Source organism: Oncorhynchus nerka, linkage group LG3 (assembly GCF_034236695.1).
Source record: "Oncorhynchus nerka isolate Pitt River linkage group LG3, Oner_Uvic_2.0, whole genome shotgun sequence".
Taxonomy (NCBI): Eukaryota; Metazoa; Chordata; class Actinopteri; order Salmoniformes; family Salmonidae; genus Oncorhynchus; species Oncorhynchus nerka.
Genome location: NC_088398.1, coordinates 22,308,845 through 22,331,581, shown reverse-complemented (window position 1 = coordinate 22,331,581; position 22,737 = coordinate 22,308,845). Strand labels below are relative to the sequence as shown.

The window sequence follows — 22,737 nt, the reverse complement described above, 5'->3', positions numbered from 1 at the left end:
CATAATTAATTACCAACTCAGCCGTCTCCTTGGCAGAAGGTAACTTAGTCAGAGGGACGAACCTGGCCGCCTTTGAAAACCTGTCGATTATGACTAGGATAGTAGTATTGCCATGGGATGGAGGAAGGCCAGTAATAAAGTCCAACGAGATATGGGACCAGGGTCTGTGGGGAATAGGTAAAGGGTGAAGGAGTCCTTGAGGGCGGAGGTGAGAAGATTTGCCCTGGCAGCACACGGGGCAGGCATTGACGAAAGAGGCAACGTCTTCTCTTATGGTAGGCCACCAGAACTTACGCTGGATGAACTCCAAGGTGCGACCTACGCCCGGGTGACAGGTAAGGCGAGAGGAGTGCCCCCACAGAAGGACCTGAGTCCTCACTGCCTTGGGGACAAACAACCGATTGGCAGGACCCCCTTTCGGGTCCGGTTCGATAGCTTGAGCTCGTCTCACGGTATCCTCAACTTGCCACGAAATCGGAGCCACGATCTTAGCAGCAGGAAGGACAGGCATGTCCGTGTCATCTCGAATGGCAGGAGCGTAGACTCGGGACAGGGCATCCGGTTTGAGATTCTTCGACCCGGGCCGATAGGTGAGGATAAACTGGAATCGATTGAAGAAAAGAGACCATCTAGCTTGTCTAGAGTTCAACCGCTTCGCCTGCTGGATATACTCCAGATTTTTGTGGTCCGTAAGCACTTGAAACGGGTGAGAAGCCCCCTCGAGCCAGTGTCTCCATTCCTTCAATGCCATCTTAACCGCTAGGAGTTCACGATCCCCCACATCGTAGTTCCTCTCAGCCGGGGTAAGCCGGTGTGAGAAGAAAGCGCACGGATGAAGCTTCTTGTCTTCACCCCTCTGAGACAGGACAGCTCCAACACCAACCTCTGAGGCGTCTACCTCCACCACAAACGGTTCATTCGTAGTCGGTAGTATCAGGATGGGAGCAGAGAGGATGCGCTGCTTGAGTCCTTGGAAGGCCGTCTCAGCTTCTCTTCCCCACAAAAAACCTTGCATTGCCACCCTTGGTTAAAGCTGAGAGAGGGGCTGCCACCAAGCTGAAGTTCTTGATGAACTTGCGGTAAAAGTTTGTGAAGCCCAGGAAACGCTGAACTTCCTTAACGGATTTGGGGGTGGGCCAATCCGCTACCGCCCCTACCTTCCTGGGGTCCATTTGGACTCGACTGGGTTCCACTACAAATCCCAGGAATTGTACTCGGGATGAATGGAATTCACATTTTTCCGGCTTAACGTACAGATGGCTGTCTAGGAGGCGTTTGAGTACTTGTCTGACATGCTTTGTGTGTTCTTGAAGAGAGCTCGAAAAGATGAGGATGTCATCCAAGTAAACAAACACAAATATGTTAAGCATATCCCTAAGCACATCGTTTATGAGCGCTTGGAACACCGCTGGGGCGTTGGTCAGGCCGAAGGGCATCACCAAGTATTCATAGTGACCAGTAGGCGTGTTGAACGCGGTCTTCCACTCGTCACCAGGTCTGATCCGCACAAGATGGTATGCGTTCCGCAGGTCAAGCTTAGTGAAAACAACTGCTTCCTGGAGCAGCTCGAAGGCTGTGGCCATAAGGGGTAGCGGGTAACGGTTACGGACGGTTATGGCATTGAGTCCCCGGTAGTCGATGCAAGGACGTAATCCACCGTCTTTCTTGGCCACAAAGAAAAACCCTGCTCCCGCCGGGGAGGTGGATGGACGCATGAGGCCTGCTTCCAGAGCGTCCTTGATGTAGGTATCCATAGCAGCTCGTTCGGGTGGAGATAGGGAAAAGATCCGACCCCTGGGGGGGCAAGTGCCCGGAAACAGTTCGATGGGGCAATCATAAGGTCTATGGGGTGGTAGCATGGTGGCCCTCTGTTTGCTAAATACCAGTTTGAGGTCATGGTAACACTCGGGAACTCGGGTCAGGTCGATGGATTCTAAAGACTCGGGAGTAGAACTCGGGGAATTCGGGAAAATACATGTAGCTTGGCACGTAGGACCCCACTGCTTGATAGTGCCCACAGACCAGTCGATGTGATGGTTATGGCTGTGAAGCCAGGGGTATCCAAGGACGAGAGGGAACTCGGAACAGGAGATCAAATGAAAGTTCATCAATTCCTTGTGTTGTGAAACTGAAAGTCGCAAGGAGGTAGTAACATGAGTGACAAGTCCAGATCCCAAAGGGCTTCCATCCAATGTAGTAACCCTCATGGGGTCACTTAGAGGTTCAAAGGGAACGCCATTCTCCTTCGCCCAGACACCATCCATGAAGTTACCTGCGGCTCCAGAGTCCACCAAGGCTTGAAGGTGAAGCTTGTGGTTGTCCCAGGAAAGGGTGACTGGAATGAGCAGACGGGAGTTGGACGGATGGGAGGAGGTTATCTTTCCCGTTACAGTTCCCCCCGGTCTGTACGGGACAGAGCGTTTCCCTGGAGCCCGGGACACGTGGAACGGAAATGGCCCGGTTTGCCGCAATATAGACAGCGTCGCTCCCTCATCCGGCGGTCTCTCTCAGCCTGGGAGATGCGTCCAATCTGCATGGGTTCCGGTGGAGCCAGCGAGGATAAAGGTGGGGACTCGGAGCTGGGACTGATAGGGGCTAGAGGTCTACGGTTGAGTTCTCTCTCTCTCAGACGCTGGTCAATGCGTGAGGCCAACTTGATCAGGGACTCGAGATTGTCCGGTGGTTCCCGAGTGGCCAGTTCATCTTGGATAGTGTCGGAAAGGCCTTTCAGAAAGCACACAGTGAGCGCCTCGTTCCAACCACTCGCTGCTGCCACCGTGCGGAACTGGATGGCATAGTCAGTCACGCTGCGCCGACCTTGGTGGAGAGTCAGGAGCTGTTTGGCTGAGTCAGGACCACTGCTTGGGCCTTGAAACACTCGTTTGAATTCCTCAACAAAGGCAGAGTAGCTGGCACAGCAGGAACTATGGGCATCCCACACAGCAGTAGCCCAGGCCAGGGCTTTTTCCGACAGCAGGGTGATGATATATGCGATCTTAGACCGGTCGGTGGGGAACGACGAGGGTTGCAGCTCGAAGGAGAGAGAACATTGGGTGAGAAACCCTTTACAAGCACTTGGATCACCTGAGAACCGTTGGGGAGGTGGAAGACGAGGTTCAGCCAGAGGGTTAACTGCCATGGGTACGTGAATCTGAGGTACTGGGACGGGAACTGTTGCCGAGGTAAGTCGATCAGATATCTGCTTTATGGAAGTCAGCATCTCCGACAGAAGATGAGAATGTCTAGCCATTAAGGCCTCTTGCTGAACCAGGGCGGCTTTGTGGCGTTGGACAGTCTCCTGGTGGTGGGACAGCATGGCAACAAGGTCCTGGGAACTGGCTGCCTCTGGGTTCATCTTTGGCTCTGTGTTTCTGTCAGGACCCGGTTACGAACCCGGGTCTCCGGAGTGAGAAACAGTCACTTAACCAACTGAGCCACGAATAGTCGGCAGAACCCAGAAGATGAGGCAGACACAGCAGTACTTGAGACGGTGTATTTAATGTAGTAAAAAGTGAAGTCCTTCAGGAACACATGTAACTCCACAACCTCAAAAGGAATTCCACAAGAACAAAGGTAATCCTCCAAGACAAAAAAGGTAAATCCACAAGGTGGTAGGTATAGCACAAAAAGCCTCAAAAGATACTCAAAAAATAAATAAACAAGAACAAAAAAACAGAATTCCACAAGAGCATCCACCGGGATCAACAAGAGTTAACAGAATACTAGGGCTGGGTGCTAACATACAAACACAGAGCAAAGGACTGAGGAAAACAAAGGGTTTAAATACAATCAGGGGAAACGAGGCACAGGTGCAAATAATAATGGGGATCAAGGGAAAACAAAAGGTCAAAAGGCACAATGGGGGCATCTAGTGACCAAAAACCGGAACAACCCTGGCCAAATCCTGACAGGGATCCTGGAGGGCAGGTATTGTGCCCCAGTTGATGCGTTGTGTAGACGACACAACCCTCTGGAGAGCCCTGTGGTTGTGGGTGGTGCAGTTGCCGACAGGATGCTCTCAATTGTGCATCTGTAAAAATTTGTGAGGTTTTTAGGTGACAAGCCACATTTCTTCAGCCTCCTGAGGTTGATTAATGCCTCATTAAATTAACTTATTAAACTTAACTCCAATGTGTACTACATGTACAGTACAGAATCTACAAAGAGTAGCTAATATTACTCAGACTGCTCCATCTGTTTTTGCCAGGGGAAGGAGATTTGAACATCTTTCTTAGCACATCTTGATAGATATCTTCTTTCCCCACTTAATTCTTGCTCAAAGGGGGATGAGCTGTGAGTTATTATGAATCTTTCAAGGCTCACTAACTCTATGGGCAGAGTGCAATAAGTTGAGACAAGTAATCTTTGCTGGCCAAACTGTGGCTACCAGAGCGTTTAGTAATATTGATTCACCTTGTAGGCCTTTTAAGCCTGGAGAGTCTATAAAAATCCTGTCTTCATAGAGAATTGTATTCTCTGTTCTGTATGTTCATTTCCCATTGTGTATTAGGCCTACAGTTATCCATTCTCACTCAGCGGTCCACGTGGAGTATTTCAGAGTTTCTATTTGCTTTGTTTTAGAGCTTGCTCTGTCTTAAGATGTAGCCTACATTCTGCACCAATCTTCAGATTAACGTCTGGGACAGTATTCATAAAGCATCTCAGAGTAGGAGTGTTGGTCTAGGATCAGTTTGACCTTTTAGATTGTAATGAATGGACAGTGGGGACCAGATCCTAGATCTGCACTCCTGCTCTGAGACGCTTAATAAATACAAGCCGGCTCAGTAAAGTAAAAGCATACAGCTCTATACAGAGTATCACTCTGTTATAAAGACAGATGGTGACTCTAACTAGCAGGGTCATTGATCATCAGGCTTAGCTCTGGGATCATGTGTCCCTAGGAACCAGGAGCAGCACCCCAGTCCTCAGTTAATTGAAGGGCCAGTTAGATTACCCTCTCTCACCCCTTGCTGTGTTTTAATGCAAGGTACCCACCCCACATACGCTAGTGGTTAATCGGCTTTACGTTAGTCTTTGGGCTTCTACGTGTGTAGACATTATGATTAATGAGTGACGTTGTATGTTTTTGGAGATTGGATTTTGTGAATATGTTTAAAATCCAATATCAAATGTATTTTAAATTCTCAAACAATGGTGGATGGTATTCACGGTAACGGGTTATAAGGCAGCAGGTAGCCTAGCGGTTAGAGTGCTGGCCCAGTAACCGGAAGGTTGATGATTTGAATACCCAAGCCAACAAGGTGAAAAAATTGTCGATGTGCCCTTGAGCAAGGCCTTTAACCCTAATTTGCTCCATGGGCGCCGTACTACTATGGCTGACCCTGTAAAACAACAGATTTCACTGCACCTCTCCTGTGTATATGACGATAAAATGGTTTTTATTATTAGATATTTTTGTTTGTTGATAAACAATAGTGGAGAATACTTCCAAGTCAATTCTGAAAAGTCTGAAATAAATAAATTTCTGACAAAACTACATGAATCAATGCTATTATAGACAGAGAGCTATTCCATAAAGCCCAGACTAACTAAAAGCGAGAAATTGCGAGGAGAGAAAGGGAAATCACTTCAACCACTTTTTGTATTGCTGACTGTATGGCAGTATATTTTGATGTGGGGAGAGATAGATTTTTGTTTCCTCCTAGTCCCCTTACACTTCTTGTTGTCTTGTTTTTCAGAACAAAGAATAAGCTGTGGTACTTTGAGTTTGGCACTTCTGAGACCTTCTCGGCCACATGCAAGAAGCTCCACGACTTTCTGGAGGTTGAGGTAAATACAACTGCCTGCTTTCAATTTTGGGAGATTGGGACTGAGTATTTTTATGCCATTTAATCCTATGACTTGTCACCTTTTAATTGCACTACTGTGTAATGAATATGTAATAATTCAACATAAACTACTCTCACTTGTACTGTTCTCTGCAACAATAACACATACTGTTAACATGCAAAATGAAGTCTTTTGAAAGCAGACACAATGCAGTGAGAACAAGAAGCAAAAAGTAAAGCACCTAGGTACAATCTCCCTGGGAGAAATAATAATGTCTCTAATCTAGTGCACACCATTTTAAGACACTGAGCACCAGCCACCTCCTGATCCACAAATAGCCTTCCATTTGTACCAATTTCAGTCTTGAAGTGTTGAGGAGGGAGGGAGGCCTCCCCTCTACCCCTCCCACTCCCCTAACGGATCCTCAGCCCAACACACAGGTAATTATCCCGGCACGGCCCTGCTGTGTGTGATATTGAGGGATAATGAAGGTGGTGTCTATCTGATCCATCTCCCCCTCCTCAGAGCCATCAGCGGTGGTAGAGGTGTTCATTAATTAGCCGTGGATGGCTACTTCGTATGGTACTGAAGGAGAGCAGGTTCGGTGTGGAATTACAGGCCATGTATAAAACTCCACTGAGAGAGAGGACAGAGAAGTGGCCTTTTATTACACAGCTGGCAACTGAGGGTATTCCTAATATGGATGCTGTACTAGTATAAGGTTGTTAGGAGTCATGGCTGGTGGCAGGTCCCCTTCTGGTGGACATTTACAGCTTGTCAAAGATCAAATGGCTTCGACATAAACTGTTAATCATCACTCAGCAGTGAGCGCTGTCAGATGAGCGTAGTAAAGTTTTGAAAACACCTAACTGAGAAGCTCTGGCTCAAGCAAAATTAGCATGATCTACTTAACATTATTTTATTGCTACACAAATGTTTCAAGAGGAACACTTTGATTATTGATATGATGTAATCACTCTCTCTCTTGCTCCCTCCATTTTCCCTCTCTCTCTCTCGCGCTTTCTTTCCTGACCCTTGTCCTTTGTAAAGTGCGATGGCATCACTCTGGACCTAGACAGCATCTCTTTGGAAGGCATCGCCATTTTAAACATTCCCAGCATGCATGGCGGCTCCAACCTGTGGGGTGAGAGCAGGAAAAGGCGGAGCAACCGCCGGGGAGGGAAGAAGACCCAGGATAAGAGGACAACAGTGCTGGACCCCAAAGAGCTTCAATTTGCTGTCCAAGGTAGCTATCGTAATGATGGATACTGGTGAATTTGAAATGTATTTATTGCAATTCCAACTTTGAGGAAACATTGTTCACATTGTCACATTTATGTTACATGGGGTATTTTACATAGGTCCTTTAAGGTCTTTTAAAATGTCAAAGGCTTGCTCATATTCAGGTATGCCTCTTACAGATCAGTACTACAACCAAACAAACACCGGATAATAGCCTTGAAATGCTACAACTCAATGGCTGATCGGCTGCCATTTTGTGTATAGTTTTGTTAGCATAGAATACCCTTTCTCCTAATAACCTGTGACACTAAGAGGCAAGACCTTGTCCAATCAGAGACAAACTTTGGGACAAAGTTTTCCCTGGCGCTGGTATGAATATTTCACCAATGACAAGTTGAATCACAGTGCTTAGATTTGGTTTAGGATGAAGGGGTGCGGTTTAATGTCATTGTTTCGCACTGTCACTTCACTGGTAATGGCTTGTGTAGGTGGAAGTGGACAACCCAGCTTAATAGGAGCAGACTGAAGGAGCTCAGTGTCAATTCTGCTGCCTTTATGGGCCCTGAACACAGAAATATGTCAGATGGGAAGCCCATCAAGGAGAATCTATGAATTAACACATATTATTGTTTAGGAGGAGTTAAGGTCAGCCGGTAAACCGGTGAACTGTCTACTCATGTCTAGTTTGCCGATGATCACCTTAGTCACTGGTTAAGTTCCTGTAAACACGCATGTATCACCTTCTTAGGCAATACTATGTCGAGGGTTGTCCTCACATGGAGCAGCATAATGTAGGGAAGTGTAATTCACAGTGGACTAGGGCTACCGCTTACACAGCGTCACTGCATTTTGGTACACCAGAAGTACATTCATTTCCAACGGAACGCTGCGTTTGCTTTGCAGCATCCCATTGCAGAGGCAGTTGCAGTGAGTTCTGTGAGCTGCATGCTTTGAAGTTATCAAACAATATCATCAAGTTGTATGCGTAGACCGCTTGACAGAAATGGGGAGTGTTAAAACTTTTGTTGCCACATGTCCAGATGATGCTACGTACCATTGTGCGCAATAATGCTGTAGCTGTGATCAAGGTGTTTGTATTAGAAGGTGTACAGTATTTTATTGCAAGTGCATTGGATCTTAATTTGACCAGCATTGTTGTAGCAAAATAATAGATTTAAACGCTTAGTCCATAATGTTGCTTGATTGGTGGTTAGGCTATTAGTTGGACAAAAGTATGCCACATGAAAAGTGCTATACTGTTAATACAACCGTGTTTTAGTGCGGGTTGTCAGTGAATTTATGTAAATCACTAAACTAATCTGCCTTTCCTGCACCGCAGGAAGATTCTCATCAACAAAAGAGTGATCAAATTAAGATTCTACATCCGTAGAATGTGGTAGTATTTTGCTGGTGTATTATGTCCAGGCTTGATTAGATCATAGATCAACCAAATCAGATTCATACAGTGCATAGTGAAAGTCAAATCACACAAGACTTGGGTATGTGACAATTTTTCATTGTCAAATGTGCAATCATACCAAGGATTTTTTCATTAATTAGTACCACTGCGATGTACACTGCATTGTATAATAGGCAACCCATTGACTACATACTCTGGGATGTATCCTCCTCAGTTAAAATCAAAGTACCAAATCCATTATGTTCTTCACCAACAGTGAAGTATCGAGGAGATTCCCCCTGCTCTTTAATTTCAGTCAATACGAGTCAAGCACTGATGAATGCACCCATTTGGATCATGCATGTTCTTTCTAATAACCTAGGGCATCATCCATTTCACTGAGTTCTACTCTTATAGACTGGGAGAGAGGCAATGGACAGAGCCTTAGAAATGACAGCTTTGGCAAGGTGGGTTAAGATGGTAGTGGTGGTCGGAGATGATCAATTCACACCCCATCGATACACTACAGTAGTCCCTCCCTTCCATTAATTCACCCAAAAATCATTTGATTTGGTGCAAATAATTTTGTTTTGTTTTATCCTAAACCCTCAGCCTGAACCTGAAAAGGCACTTAGTGGCCAGTGAGTGAGTGCTGGTTGCTGGTTGCCCTTGCTGAAGGTGTGCTCAAGATGAGAGGCCCAACTTGTCAGATCAGAGAATGGAGTATTAGAGGGGCCCATAAACACCGAGTGCATTAGCCTGGGGGGCTGTGGTGGGGCTGGGGGGCTGTGGTGGGGCTGGGGTCGTGGGGGCGGGAGGCTGTACACGTACCCAGAGCACAGAGTGCGAAGTGTGGATCAAACTGGGGGAAAAAACAACTGACCTTTCTGGAGCTGTTAAGTCATCCCGCTGTTGACGCCAGGAGACAAGCCCCTCAGGTGGAAGGGAATGGCTAGGGGTGAATTATTTAGAACGGGGACAGAGGGGAGTGGCAATGGGGGGAGGGGGGGACTGATTCCCTGAGACATGTACCATGGAGATTCTAAAGGTGGTCTCAACGTCGTTCACCCACTCCCTCTCTGTCACTCTGCATGTTGTCAGTGGAGTAGAGACTGCCCTGGACAGGTATTTGACAATGACAAGGATGCTGGGACTAATCGTGCACTGTGACAACTCGATTATGAGGCGTGGGCTGCCTAATATAGGACTTGGCTGTGTGTGTAAGCCACTGTAACATCTCTGTGACTCAGTCTTGTCTTCTATCTGAGATAAGTCATGTCGATGTGCGATCAGGAACGATTTGGTCTTTATTTGGTCCCCTCTTTTAAAACAGATTGTTTTGAAACCACTATGAGTGTAAAACTACATTTGTATTATTTGTATGACTGTATTTTCAATTTATCTACAAGGACAAGTTTTAGTGCAAGCGATTAACCAAAATCAAGACCACGTTAACCACATGAGAGAGAAATGTACACAACACTACTACGAGTGATAGAGACAGTTTGTGAAAGTATGCCTTATCTATTTTGAAGAACTCGTAAAATGATTTCTTCAGACAGCTCTGCAGCATACTTAGGCAGGCTAGCCTAGCTAAACAAGATGACTACAGACAGTACAGTATGGCTTCTACTGCCAGAGCAGAGATGAGATGATGACTTTAAGGAATGAAAAATAATAAAGCCATCAAATAAAAATTAAGTAATATACACAACTGAAATGTTGTATTATTTCATAGTAAATTTCTATGTTTCTAATGATGTCTACCCAGTGTGAACCTAACAGAGACAATATTTTCAATATTTTGGCGATTGAATTATCACTATTTTTGGCTTTGGAATTTCCATTAAAAAGCTCTAAAATCGGGGCCTCCCGGGTGGCGCAGTGGTTAAGGTCGCTGTACTGCAGCGCCAGCTGTGCCAGCAGAGACCCTGGGTTTGCACCCAGGCTCTGTCGTAACCAGCCGCGACCGGGAGGTCCGTGGGGCGACGCACAATTGGCCTAGGGAGGGCTTTGCCGGTAGGGATATCCTTGTCTCATCGCACACCAGTGACTCCTGTGGCGGGCCCGGGCGCAGTGCGCGCTAACCAAGGTTGCCAGGTGCATGGTGTTTCCTCCGACATATTGGTGCAGCTGGCTTCCAGGTTGGATGCGCGCTGTGTTAAGAAGAAGTGCGGGTTGTGTATCGGAGGACGCATGACTTTCAACCTTCGTCTCTCCCGAGCCGGTACGGGAGTTGTAGCGATGAGACAAGATAGTAGCCACTAAACAATTGGATACCACGAAATTGGGGAAAAAAGGGGTAAAAAAAAACAACAACATCTAAACCAATAATTTTTTTGTAATGCATGGTGCCAAAACATTCAACCGAAACGACCACAAAAATCACTAATCGCTCAACACCAACAAGTTTTTATTTCTGCAAGATCTATGTTTCCTTTTCACCCTCCACCTTTTGCCCATTTAAACACTGCATGATGAGTGGATGACGGTCTTCTCTCAGAGCGCTTGATGATATGTCCCAAAACCTCTCCGCTATGACCAACTCTCAACCAATAACACTTGACCAGAATGTAGTAGACAAGTGAGAGCAGAACCATATATTTACATGGCTCTGAGTTAGAGAAACCTCTCCGGAAGTGCTGGTGTAACTAGTGTTGCCCTTTAAAAAAAAAATCACTTGACAAGAAGAAATAAAAATACATCTTTAATCGGTCTCTCTCGTCTGACACGTGCAACCAGTGCCTTTCTTCCATGACTATAGACTACAGACCAGGCTATAGTTATGCATCCATCACTATTATTAAACAGGCACTGCACTGGTTGTAACAGTCAGATAGTATTATACAGGCATTCATTCCTCCTTAAGTGTCACCTTTGCCTCAATCTAAGTAACGTAATAATAAAATCCCCATCAAAATCTGTCAGTTTAAGCTAGAGTTTAAACTGTTTTTTTTTGCATGGGCTGTGTCTCAATCCACTTCATCTGCCGATGTCGGCCTTGGAAGGTGGCAGAGCTACAGACAGCAGTGTTTGTCAGACCATGAGACATCCCGAAAATCAGTCTTCTCAAGAAAATGTCTGTAGTGTCCCGAACAGTTTGGACTACAAACGAATATGACTTCACTATGGAAAAGGGAGTCTCTCGCGACCGCGATGTTCTCCATTATGCTCTACGACCTCCACAAGTGTCACGGGACTCATCTGAAGTACAAACTAATGGAAGTAGTTTTGTGCCACAAAAAAATAGAGTTGAATATTTAGCAAATTCATGAATGTGTTATTCATGCATTTCTATGGACTATAGTAGTAAAGGCAATATTCAATATTTTCTCAAATTATTTTATTTTATTTTTTGGGGGATTCAATTCTAAATCAAATAGCTAAATGATCCATGGTATGACCATCTTAAAATAATTCAAAATGTTAGCTTAGTCCCTCACCCCTCCCCCAACGGCATAAACTTAAACAACTGAAGTAGCCTCATGAAAATACTAATACAACCACCACTGTTTATGATAATCATATACCAATCATTTGCTATTTTCAAAAATAGACAAATTCAAAGCCTTATGAAGCCATATGTCCATTGACGACCTCCCTGCCCTGACCTTGGTTACTGAGAGCAGAGCACACTCCTGGCCCACAGTAAGCACTCTGGGGTATACTATATGACCTGTGTGTAGCCCCGGGCAACCAGGAATCTCCACACGTTTATCCATCGCCGTGGTGACGCTGTCCATCGTACGTGTCATCCTATCATCTCTTCCCTCTGCTCAAACCTTCTCCAACCTATCTCCTGATTCTGCCTCCTCAACCCTCCTCTCCTCCCTTTCTGCATCCCTTGATTCTCTATGTCCCCTATCCTCCAGGCCGGCTCGGTCCTCCCCTCCTGCTCCGTGGCTCGACGACTCATTGCGAGCTCACAGAACAGGGCTCCGGGCAGCCGAGCGGAAATGAGGGAAAACTCGCCTCCCTGCGGACCTGGCATCCTTTCACTCCCTCCTCTCTACATTTTCCTCTTCTGTCTCTGCTGCTAAAGCCACTTTCTACCACTCTAAAGTCCAAGCATCTGCCTCTAACCCTAAGAAGCTCTTTGCCACCTTCTCCTCCCTCCTGAATCCTCCTCCCCCTCCCCCCCTCCTCCCTCTCTGCAGATGACTTCGTCAACCATTTTGAAAAGAAGGTCGACGACATCCGATCCTCGTTTGCTAAGTCAAACGACACCACTGGTTCTGCTCACACTGCCCTACCCTGTGCTCTGACCTCTTTCTCCCCTCTCTCTCCAGATGAAATCTCGCGTCTTGTGACGGCCGGCCGCCCAACAACCTGCCCGCTTGACCCTATTCCCTCCTCTCTTCTCCAGACCATTTCCGGAGACCTTCTCCCTTACCTCACCTCGCTCATCAACTCATCCCTGACCGCTGGCTACGTCCCTTCTGTCTTCAAGAGAGCGAGAGTTGCACCCCTTCTGAAAAAAACCTACACTCGATCCCTCCGATGTCAACAACTACAGACCAGTATCCCTTCTTTCTTTTCTCTCCAAAACTCTTGAACGTGCCGTCCTTGGCCAGCTCTCCCGCTATCTCTCTCAGAATGACCTTCTTGATCCAAATCAGTCAGGTTTCAAGACTAGTCATTCAACTGAGACTGCTCTTCTCTGTATCATGGAGGCCCTCCGCACTGCTAAAGCTAACTCTCTCTCCTCTGCTCTCATCCTTCTAGACCTATCGGCTGCCTTTGATACTGTGAACCATCAGATCCTCCTCTCCACCCTCTCCGAGTTGGGCATCTCCGGCGCGGCCCACGCTTGGATTGCGTCCTACCTGACAGGTCGCTCCTACCAGGTGGCGTGGCGAGAATCTGTCTCCTCACCACGCGCTCTCACCACTGGCGTCCCCCAGGGCTCTGTTCTAGGCCCTCTCCTATTCTCGCTATACACCAAGTCACTTGGCTCTGTCATAACCTCACATGGTCTCTCCTATCATTGCTATGCAGACGACACACAATTAATCTTCTCCTTTCCCCCTTCTGATGACCAGGTGGCGAATCGCATCTCTGCATGTCTGGCAGACATATCAGTGTGGATGACGGATCACCACCTCAAGCTGAACCTCGGCAAGACGGAGCTGCTCTTCCTCCCGGGGGAAGGACTGCCCGTTCCATGATCTCGCCATCACGGTTGACAACTCCATTGTGTCCTCCTCCCAGAGCGCTAAGAACCTTGGCGTGATCCTGGACAACACCCTGTCGTTCTCAACTAACATCAAGGCGGTGGCCCGTTCTTGTAGGTTCATGCTCTACAACATCCGCAGAGTACGACCCTGCCTCACACAGGAAGCGGCGCAGGTCCTAATCCAGGCACTTGTCATCTCCCGTCTGGATTACTGCAACTCGCTGTTGGCTGGGCTCCCTGCCTGTGCCATTAAACCCCTACAACTCATCCAGAACGCCGCAGCCCGTCTGGTGTTCAACCTTCCCAAGTTCTCTCACGTCACCCCGCTCCTCCGCTCTCTCCACTGGCTTCCAGTTGAAGCTCGCATCCGCTACAAGACCATGGTGCTTGCCTACGGAGCTGTGAGGGGAACGGCACCTCAGTACCTCCAGGCTCTGATCAGGCCCTACACCCAAACAAGGGCACTGCGTTCATCCACCTCTGGCCTGCTCGCCTCCCTACCACTGAGGAAGTACAGTTCCCGCGCAGCCCAGTCAAAACTGTTCGCTGCTCTGGCCCCCCAATGGTGGAACAAACTCCCTCACGACGCCAGGACAGCGGAGTCAATCACCACCTTCCGGAGACACCTGAAACCCCACCTCTTTCAGGAATACCTAGGATAGGATAAAGTAATCCTTCTCACCCCCCCCTTAAAAGATTTAGATGCACTATTGTAAAGTGGCTGTTCCACTGGATGTCTTAAGGTGAACGCACCAATTTGTAAGTCGCTCTGGATAAGAGCGTCTGCTAAATGACTTAAATGTAAATGTGTCAGCCAGGGGCTCTGTGAGCCAGCAGCGCTAACGTGAGAAGACATGCTGGAGGGGAGGGCCCAGTATCAGGGGGCTAGCACATTGTGTACACACACACACACACACACACACACACAGGCATGCAGGCAGGCATAAACACACACACAGGTGTGAACACACACGTATTCGCACACACGTGCGAACGCACACAAACACGTGCGAACGCACACAAACTCTTTTTAGCTCTCATGACAGGGCAAGCTCTCCATTCACAATTTAACACAGAGGGTGCCGACCCAGCCTGTTGCTATAGTTACAGCTGGACACTACCCCTCAACAGTAACATCCATAGAAATGCAAATATGGTTGATTTATATATCGTGTCAAAGGCATCACTCAAACATCTTAGAAGCCCTCAACATCAGCCTGACCCTAGCAGCAGCAACCTAGCATTAGCAACAGCACCATACAACACGATCAATGACAGCATGCTAGTTTGTTCTACCATACCCACCAAGTCCCTAAAATGGGTCTTAGTTTCAATTAGTGTCTCTCTGCACTCCCAACAGGGCTTAATTTGCGGAGGGGTAGTCTGAGAGTAGGAGGAGTAACAGGCCCGCTGAAACAGATGGGCTCAGCGCGACACTGGGCTTCCAGCAGGGGCAAAATCAATGCTCATAACTTCAAAACAGAAAATAAATTAATAATTATAGGAAGACAAGATTGCTTTGCATTGCCGGTGCAATCTAATTAATAGGTGTTTTGTTTATGGCTGCTGGTTGTTGTTCTTGTTGCTTCTTTTTTCCTTTCAACAGTGAATATTCAGACTTCGGAGAGCGGAAGGCAAACTGTGCACCTTGAAAATGAAGCACACTTCCTTTTTGCCTCTTTTATCCCTCCTGTTCTCATCTTTCTTCTTTTCCTTCTCCTTCTTCTTCTTCTTCTTACTCAAGATGCATGGATTCCAGAGTTAACCAATGGCTTGATTTAGGATCAATTGAAACTGTAATGCTCGACTCAACAAGATGGTCGAGAGATGGTCTGAGTTCTATGTGTGGCTGTGTTTATGTCTCCGTGTCTGTTAGACCCGTCAGACCAGCTGTTGGAGGTGGTGGGTCTGGAGGGAGCCATGGAGATGGGACAGATCCACATCGGCCTGAGGAGCGCAGGAAGACGCCTGGCCCAGTGCTCCTCGGTCACCATCAGGTCGGTACCCCTTGACCACAACCACTGATCACTGTCTGACCCCAGTCGTCCTTCTTTAATCCCATCCAGCCTTTTTGAACACTGATAACAACATAGAAACAATCTAGATGGAAGACATGACAGAAGTCAAGAATCATGTTTTAAGAGGGATTTTTGTTTGTAATTGTCAGGACCACCAAAGCCCTCCCCATGCAGATTGATGGAGAGCCCTGGATGCAGACTCCCTGTACTGTAAGTCATGTCAATGTTCCGTGTATTGTGGTATTAATGCATGTAGAATGTGCTGCACACAGGTGGTTCATATAGAAAGTTCATCATCTAATTGTCACTATGCTCCCACAAAAGAGATGAATGCTTTAAAGTACCCCGGCAGAAGTTTCTCGGGAGGGAAGTTGCATTGTTTGAAATATTTGTAATTTATCATAACTGACATGTAATAACACGACCCTTTCTTTGAACGTATTCACCTGGTCCCTCAAACTACTCCCCTGAACAAGTACAAGTGTTTGTTTTGTTTGACGTTTTGTTCACTTTTCAAAATGAAATGGCTCAATTTGTGCTGATTAAACCAGTGTTTGCTTTTAATTACAATCTGACAGCATCACAGATGAAGTGGAGCCAGAATTTACATACAGATCTTTCAGTTATTACGGGAGAATCTAGTGCATGACAAAACAAGTAGTTTGTAAGTGCACTTGTGTCTGTTGGCAAAACTCCACAAATCAAAGTTAGGCTCTGACAATACATAATTGTGTGTTGGATGATTTCCATGGTGAGTTACAGACGTCTCGATGCTGAATTTTGAATCAGTCAACCTGTTAAAAGTTCATTAAAATGGGATGTTATCCAACTAATTATTAACAACAACAGTTATGCAAATCATGTCTTGCAAACATAAGATAATTAACCACATTAATTTGCACTTATAACATGTATTATTACATCTCTATTGTACACTGGAATAACCTTTAAAGGGCCATACATTTTTTTAAGTATATATAATCATTGATTATTGACGACTATAACTTATTTTATTTTATTTATTTCACCTTTATTTAACCAGGTAGGCTAGTTGAGAACAGGTTCTCATTTGCAACTGCGACCTGGCCAAGATAAAGCATAGCAGAGTGAACAGACAACACAGAGTTACACATGAAGTAGACAATTAACAAGTCAATAACACAGTAGAGAAAAAAAAGGGGAGTCTATATGCAATGTGTGCAAAAGGCATGAGGAGGTAGGTGAATAATTACAATATTGCAGATTAACACTGGAGTGATAAATGATCAGATGATCATGTACAGGTAGAGATATTTGTGTGCAAAAGAGCAGAAAGGTAAATAAATAAAAACTGTGGGGATGAGGTAGGTGAAAATGGGTGGGCTATTTACCAATAGATTATGTACAGCTGCTCAGATAGCTGATGTTTGAAGTTGGTGAGGGAGATAAAAGTCTCCAACTTCAGCGATTTTTGCAAATCGTTCCAGTCACAGGCAGCAGAGTACTGGAACGAAAGGCGTCCGAATGAGGTGTTGGCTTTGGGGATGCTCAATGAGATACACCTGCTGGAGCGCGTGCTACGGATGGGTGTTGCCATCGTGACCAGTGAGCTGAGATAAGGCGGAGCTTTGCCTAGCATGGCCTTGTAGATGACCTGGAGCCAGTGGGTCTGGCGACGAATATGTAGCGAGGGCCAGCCGACTAGAGCATACAAGTCGCAGTGGTGGGTAGTATAAGGTGCTTTAGTGACAAAACGGATGGCACTGTGATAAACTGCATCCAGTTTGCTGAGAAGAGTGTTGGAAGCCATTTTGTAGATGACATCGCCGAAGTCGAGGATCGGTAGGATAGTCAGTTTTACTAGGGTAAGCTTGGCAGCGTGAGTGAAGGAGGCTTTGTTGCGGAATAGAAAGCCGACTCTTGATTTGATTTTCGATTGGAGATGTTTGAAATGGGTCTGGAAGGAGAGTTTGCAGTCTAGCCAGACACCTAGGTACTTATAGGTGTCCACATATTCAAGGTCGGAACCATCCAGTGTGGTGATGCTAGTCGGGCAAGCGGGTGCAGGCAGCGATCGGTTGAAAAGCATGCATTTGGTTTTACTAGCGTTTAAGAGCAGTTGGAGGCCACGGAAGGAGTGTTGTAGGGCATTGAAGCTCGTTTGGAGGTTAGATAGCACAGTGTCCAATGACGGGCCGAAAGTGTATAGAATGGTGTCGTCTGCGTAGAGGTGGATCAGGGAATCGCCCGCAGCAAGAGCAACATCATTGATATACACAGAGAAAAGAGTCGGCCCGAGAATTGAACCCTGTGGCACCCCCATAGAGACTGCCAGAGGACCGGACAACATGCCCTCCGATTTGACACACTGAACTCTGTCTGCAAAGTAATTGGTGAACCAGGCAAGGCAGTCATCCGAAAAGCCGAGGCTACTGAGTCTGCCGATAAGAATATGGTGATTGACAGAGTCGAAAGCCTTGGCAAGGTCGATGAAGACGGCTGCACAGTACTGTCTTTTATCGATGGCGGTTATGATGTCGTTTAGTACCTTGAGTGTGGCTGAGGTGCACCCGTGACCGGCTCGGAAACCAGATTGCATAGCGGAGAAGGTACGGTGGGATTCGAGATGGTCAGTGACCTGTTTGTTGACTTGGCTTTCAAGACCTTAGATAGGCAGGGCAGAATGGATATAGGTCTGTAACAGTTTGGGTCCAGGGTGTCTCCCCCTTTGAAGAGGGGGATGACTGCGGCAGCTTTCCAATCCTTGGGGATCTCAGACGATATGAAAGAGAGGTTGAACAGGCTGGTAATAGGGGTTGCAACAATGGCGGCGGATAGTTTCAGAAATAGAGGGTCCAGATTGTCAAGCCCAGCAGATTTATACGGGTCCAGGTTTTGCAGCTCTTTCAGAACATCTGCTATCTGGATTTGGGTAAAGGAGAACCTGGAGAGGCTTGGGCGAGGAGCTGCGGGGGGGCCGGAGCTGTTGGCCGAGGTAGGAGTAGCCAGGCGGAAGGCATGGCCAGCCGTTGAGAAATGCTTGTTGAAGTTTTCGATAATCATGGATTTGTCGGTGGTGACCGTGTTCCCTAGCCTCAGTGCAGTGGGCAGCTGGGAGGAGGTGCTCTTGTTCTCCATGGACTTCACAGTGTCCCAGAACTTTTTGGAGTTGGAGCTACAGGATGCAAACTTCTGCCTGTTGTACACAATCAGAACCCAAAATATACATTTGTTTTACTCCATTATTTGTAAACCAGTCAATTGTAAACAAACACTGACTGTGTAGCTTTAAAACATGGTTAAAACTATCATTTTGATCTAATGGATGGTCAGTCCCAGTATTGATAGCATTGTTTGGTTACGTTCTCCAGCACCATCCCTCAGCTATTTACCAAAACAGTGGCAGGGTAGCCACTTTGTTGTGCTTTGCAGATTGCCCCTTTAATTCATCTATTTGAAAATTAGTATCAATTTCTTTACCATAAAATACAAACTCTTATAGCCCTTTAAGCTTTCAAACACGGCCAGCTTCTCTTTCAAGTCCTTATTTTGTACTGAACCTTTTTTTGACCTCAATTCTCATGGAAAGGTTCATTTGTCAATTAAATTATACTCCAGTAACATTCAGTTCGGTCACGTTGAATATGATTTGGACATCAAGCCCACGCACAATAGCGACCACTACAGTGTTAGAGTTCATGGACGATGAGCGTCTCTTTGAAGTAGAAGAGTTTCTTTTATGCTGATGATACTGTTCACCTTGCTCATTATTCTTGTTAATACTGCGAGGGATATAGTATAATGAGCTGCGTCCAGGTCAGGGCATACCTTGATGGTTGATATTTACCTTTTCATTGATCTGTGGTAGTTTCACTTTTTCTTCTTCTGACATACTAATAGCGTCTAATACTCATAGAATTCAAGCATCAAGCTTTTCTCTGTGGTCGCTAATTGGAATGGCATGATTACATTATTACACAGGCCATGACCTCCCTTGCTGTACAGTGTACAGGTATGTTCAGTGGGTCCGTGTGCTCCATGTTATGAAAGCATTCACCCAACCATAGCATACCACCATGTAACTCTGTCCTGTTTCCCTCACTCTCTGTCCACACCAGATTGAAATAGTGCATAAGAACCAGGCCCCGATGTTGATGGGTCCCCCACAAGGCAACAGCTTCTTCTCTTCTGTGATCCGACGAACATGCAGCGAGAGCAAAGACTGAGAGAGAGAGACTTAGCCTTCGGCCTCTTCTCCAGAGAATCAAGCCGTCTTACCCACGGAGGTCGCTAGGTGTGATGCCAGGATGCTAATTTGTTAGCCTAGCTCCATTTGGATCGCTAGGTTATGATGCTAGGATTCCAATTTGTTAGCATAGCTCCATTCAATAGCATACTGTAGCTGTGCATGCTACTTCTGCCATAGAAATGTCAGTGCCCCCCTTACTTATTTAGAGTGAGGAACTACAAGGACAGAAGCTTTGGTTCATGATGCGGTGCCACTCCACAATGCCAACACAGTGGTATTGTCCCTCTGGAACAGTTGTTTACCTTTCCAGATTTCAACTTTATACTGTTACGATGGCATGTTTTTTTTCTAAATGTCATTTTTATAGTGGTCTAGTGCAACGTGCCATGTGGATCAAGTCCTTTGAAGGAAGTGACACATTTCTGTCAATCATTGAAAATCATTTGTATGATAAGGTATTGATTTATGCGGCGTCAATGTTTTGAATGTGTTTGCGTTTGAACACCCCCAATGCATGATGGACATTGGATTACTGTTTATGAGGTGAACATATCTTTCAGGGTGCATAAGGACAGTGATGACATTGAGTTAACATATACTTTAAGCATTTGGTCTAAGTTAACGTTTCAGGTTATTTGCTTCGCATTTCTTCGGGCACTGACTATCTCTTCAATGTTGACTTCATCAGAGAATGCATTTAAGAATCTCAAAGGCTCTGTTAGGTTTCCCACAAAACATGTTTGACAGGTTCTTGCTCAAATGTCTTGCAGCTGGATCATAGAAACTATTTCCATTAAGGCTCATAGACCAATTAAGGAAAATGAATTGGTAACAAACGCATGCACACGTCACATGACATATACACTTTTTCTATATTGCACGGGATATCCAGACAATTTCTTCTAATTGTGCAGTTGCACATCTTGAGTTGCATGGATAACCAAGATCTATTTTTGAACGTGGAATTGTACTGTGTTGTTCATTTTGGAAGTAAAACACTTTGTCAGGGTTCAACTACTGCCTTTCTCTCACACTAAATGAAATCATATCAACCTGAAATCAACCTTTTGTGGTCAGGGAGTCCTGTTTTTCAGGGGCAGGTACTCAGGTATTTTTAAGATATAATATTGCTCAAAGGTTTATACACTTAACTATTATTATAGAAAAACCTTTCAAAGAATAAAATTGAGTACATCATGTAGTACAATTATCACAGTCAAGACTCCAGAGCAGGTTTTGACCTCCTTAGGTCATTGATTTGTTCAGTCTTTTCCAGTGGTTTGCCATTGAGCATGTTTACAATACATGACTCATACATGCATACATTAACCAATTAGAACTCAAGTCCAAATGTGAAATGACTATTGACATACTTGAGCTAGAATTGAAGAATCAATCATGAGAATCAGTCTAATCAATTTGCATGACTGGGTTATTCAGAGACAAGAAGAAGCTCTGCATTCTCCCTCTAGATATCTGCAGAGGCTATTTGGTCTGGCACATGATGTGCAGATAAGTAAGACTAACCATAAGAATGGCCTGATATTGTTAACCTGAACAGTATATTGTATTCTTAATTTCAGAAATCTATCGTGACTTTTTATTATATTGACATCATTTGTCCAGTTTTCACCAAAACCTCTGACCCATATCTCAATATAATATACTACCAAAGATAAACAGAACGAAAGGCCATATTCAGATCAGATCCATACACTATCTGAAATTCTTCAAATCTGTTACACATGAATGACACCCAAACAGTACATGAATAGATATAAGTTTTCAAGTGAAATGCATTCCTGCATGTTTTCTAAGTACAATTCAATGATAGAAGATGACTGTATTGGATTTCTGTCTCTGTTCAAAGTCCCATCCTGCTTATGGAAGATTTGGTTCCACCAACTTTTCCATTACTTTGCTTTGTATGTGCAGTGTTTGCTTTGTACAGTGAAGTTGTATTTTTGTACACAATGTTATTTTTCTGCGTAAAGCATTGCTCTCCTCTGTAAATCACGCCAATGTGTTCTTCTGTTCAAAAACTGAACAGAACATGAAAACAATTAAATGTTGTTGTCGTTTGACATGCTCACCGACCTTTGACCCTGTTGACACCTAATGGCACTCAATGGCACAATGTCACCTGAGACGGGTTGACTGTCACCGACAGGACACTCACGATCCTGTTAGTGTTCTTACACCTGCTCTAAAGCTATTTATACAGTGGATACACTCAAGCCATGAGAGATGCCTGTCAAACTTTCTTATGGCTCATGGTATGTCACACTTGACAGTGCTGTGTACAGTTTGCACCCTGATCCTGCGATGACCCTTCAATGACCCTGTAACATGCTTTTTTCTTGTTGCTTGAGTCAACTAAATCAATATAGGATTACTCTTAAAATAAATGTCCCTTAACAAATCTAATCATTTCCTTTAGCCTACATTACTTTTAAAATAATGGAAATCATTTTGATTATATTACATAATTCCAATCATAACTCCTCATTCATTATGATCTCATTTATATCTTTAATGTAGGCTTATGTGACACATAAAACAATCAATGCCTTCTGCACAAAGTAACTACATGGTGTTGCTACTAATACAATACAATGTAAAATCTCAACTGGAACACATAGCAAATGTTTGTTTTCCTAACTCTCTAGGGATGAGGCAAATGAGTGTGTTTACCTCTTCGCTTGGTGTCAGATGGACGGGACACCTACGCTTGACCTGTGTTTCTCAGGCCTTCGGGGGGTTCCACAGGAGTGACAAGATAATTCACTTCCTATCCCCATCAATGTCTTAGGCATCAGGTAGCTTAGCAGTCAGAGCTTTATGCCAGTAACCGAATGGTCGCTGGTTTGAGTACCCGACCCGA

General features: G+C 45.4%; 1 protein-coding gene across 1 annotated transcript in view; it reads left to right on the top strand.

The window, feature by feature from the left end:
- Nucleotides 1-22,284, top strand: part of LOC115104856 (diacylglycerol kinase beta-like) — a 69,971-nt gene extending 47,687 nt beyond the window's left edge. The window contains exons 21-25 of the mRNA XM_029626196.2: nt 5,700-5,790; nt 6,841-7,036; nt 15,484-15,604; nt 15,775-15,835; nt 19,723-22,284. Coding sequence (XP_029482056.2) covers nt 5,700-5,790; nt 6,841-7,036; nt 15,484-15,604; nt 15,775-15,835; nt 19,723-19,830 — 577 coding nt within the window. The 3' untranslated portion in view covers nt 19,831-22,284. The remainder of the gene's footprint in view (nt 1-5,699; nt 5,791-6,840; nt 7,037-15,483; nt 15,605-15,774; nt 15,836-19,722) is intronic.
- The last annotated feature ends 453 nt before the right edge of the window (nt 22,285-22,737 follow it).